We start from the raw sequence: 2,078 nt of genomic DNA on the forward strand, positions 1-2,078 counted from the left end.
GTGTGTGTGTGTGTGTGTGTGTGTGTGTGTGTGTGTGTGTGTGAAATATATACAGTATATACATCGATCCATCCATTATCTTCCGCTTCCTAGGGAGGTGCTTCAGGGTTGATCAGGTCTAAAATCAGGTCTATCTTGTAAATGAGTCCCCGAGGTTCAGTGAGACTAACTTGTATAAATAAAAGTTGAATGAATGAAAATATATATATATCAAAATTAACTGACGATTATATTAAACTAACTAGTGTACTTTGGTTTCTAAGAACAGTATATCCAGTACTACACCACTGGATTGGGGGCCTGTTGTTACGGGCTGTTCGGTCCCTGTACAAGCGGTACGAGAGTTTGGTTCTCATTGCCGGTAGTAAGTCGGACCCTTCAGGGTGGGAGTTGGACTTCATCAGGGCTGCCCATTGTCATGATTCTGTTCATAACTTTTATGGACAGAATTTCTCAGTGCAGGCAGGTGGTGGAGGGAGTCTGGTTCAGTGGCCTCAGGATTCATCTGTGCTCTTTGCAAATGATGTGGTCCTGTTAGCGTCATCATGTCGTGATCTTCAGCTCTCACTGGAGCAGTTCACAGCCAAGTGTGAAGTGGCTGGGATGAGAATCAGCACCTCCAAATCTGAAGCCATGGTCTTCAGTCAGAGGGTGGACTGCTCTTTTCAGGTCGAGGGTGAGGTTCTGCCTCAAGTGGAGGAGTTCAAGTATCAAGTAAGGAAGAATGGAGCGAGAGATTGACCGATGGATTGGTACAGTGTCTGCAGTATTGTGGACTCTGTACCAGTCCGTTGTAGTGAAAAAGGAACTGAGCTGTAAGGCAAAGCTCTCCGTTTACTGGTCGGTCTACGTTCCCCCCTCATCTCTGGTCATGAACTCTGATAGAGACTGAAAGAATGAGATTGTGGATCCAGGAGGTTGAAATGAGTTTCCTCTGCAGGGTAGCTGGACTCTCTCTTAAAGACAGGGTGAGAAGTTCAGTTATCAGGAGAGACTCAGAACCACTGCTCCTCCACATCCAGAGGAGCCAGTGGAGGTAGTTCGGACATCTGGTAAGGATGCTCCCTGGGCTCCTCCCTAGGAAGGTGCTTTGGGCATGTCCAACTGAGAGGAGACCTCAGGGAAGACCCAGGACAAGCTGGACAGACTATGTCTCGGTTAACCTGGGAACACGTTGGAGCCTTCCCAGAAGAGCTGGAAGAGGCTGTGGGAGGAGATGTCTGGACCTCCCTGCTTAAGATGCTGCCCCCGAGACCTGAGTCCAGAACAAGAGGAAGATGATGGATGTTAATTAATCTTGTTTTTTCACCCCAAGCACCAAGTTATCAGAATCCACTCTTATGCTGATGATATCCTGCTGTTTTTAGAGAGTATAAATGAATTAAACTGCTTTCATGTGTTTTTCAGGGGGATGTTGTTTCTGTCACATTTGTAGCAGGAAACCCTCGACACTCTGGAGACATTGTAAGACGTTTTTTTAAGTCCTTGAGTTTTTTTCTTTTAGTCCTAGTTTTTTTAATTTTTCAATGGAATTTGTAATTTTCTTTGTTCCTGGGCAGAGAGAGAAAACTTTTGTCACTGTGGAGATGTATGATAACAGAACAGAAACCTGGGAGGTGGTCCACACAGATGCATCATGGGAAACTAGGTGGGTTAACCTGTGGGTGCTGTGTGATGGAGGAAGAAGTATGGTTCTAAACTCTGAGTATTTTAAGTCAGAGTTATTCACGAGTTTGTTTTATACTGTTGTGTAATTGTTTTATACACATTTGATTTTATCAGAGGTGATGAACTTTTATGACCAGATTTTTTGTCAAGTTCTCTGAGTTTTATTTTTCTTGATCAGAAATGTAAATTCATAGATTTCTGTGAGAAGAGACAAACATTTAAAGAAATCACTCAGACGACAGCAACAGGGTTTTTATTGACACAGACCATGAAAACTCTCAAAAAGCAAATTAAAATGAAAATCTAAGATAACAGTCAGGTATTTTAAATGGTTTCACACACATTTTGTTACATAACTCATTTCACACACACACACACACACACACACACACACACACACACACACACAC

The 2,078-nt window shown here is 43.2% G+C and overlaps 1 protein-coding gene across 1 annotated transcript in view; it reads left to right on the forward strand.

Moving 5' to 3' along the window:
- asah2 (N-acylsphingosine amidohydrolase 2) overlaps nt 1-2,078 on the forward strand; it is a gene marked incomplete in the record, with an annotated part of 36,380 nt that overhangs the window by 33,494 nt on the left and 808 nt on the right. Inside the window, 2 exon segments of the mRNA XM_037691295.1 lie at nt 1,408-1,464; nt 1,560-1,648. Of these exon segments, the coding sequence (XP_037547223.1) occupies nt 1,408-1,464; nt 1,560-1,648 (146 nt within the window).

Source organism: Nematolebias whitei, chromosome 17, assembly GCF_014905685.2.
Source record: "Nematolebias whitei isolate Nwh7 chromosome 17, NemWhi1, whole genome shotgun sequence".
Classification (NCBI taxonomy): domain Eukaryota; kingdom Metazoa; phylum Chordata; class Actinopteri; order Cyprinodontiformes; family Rivulidae; genus Nematolebias; species Nematolebias whitei.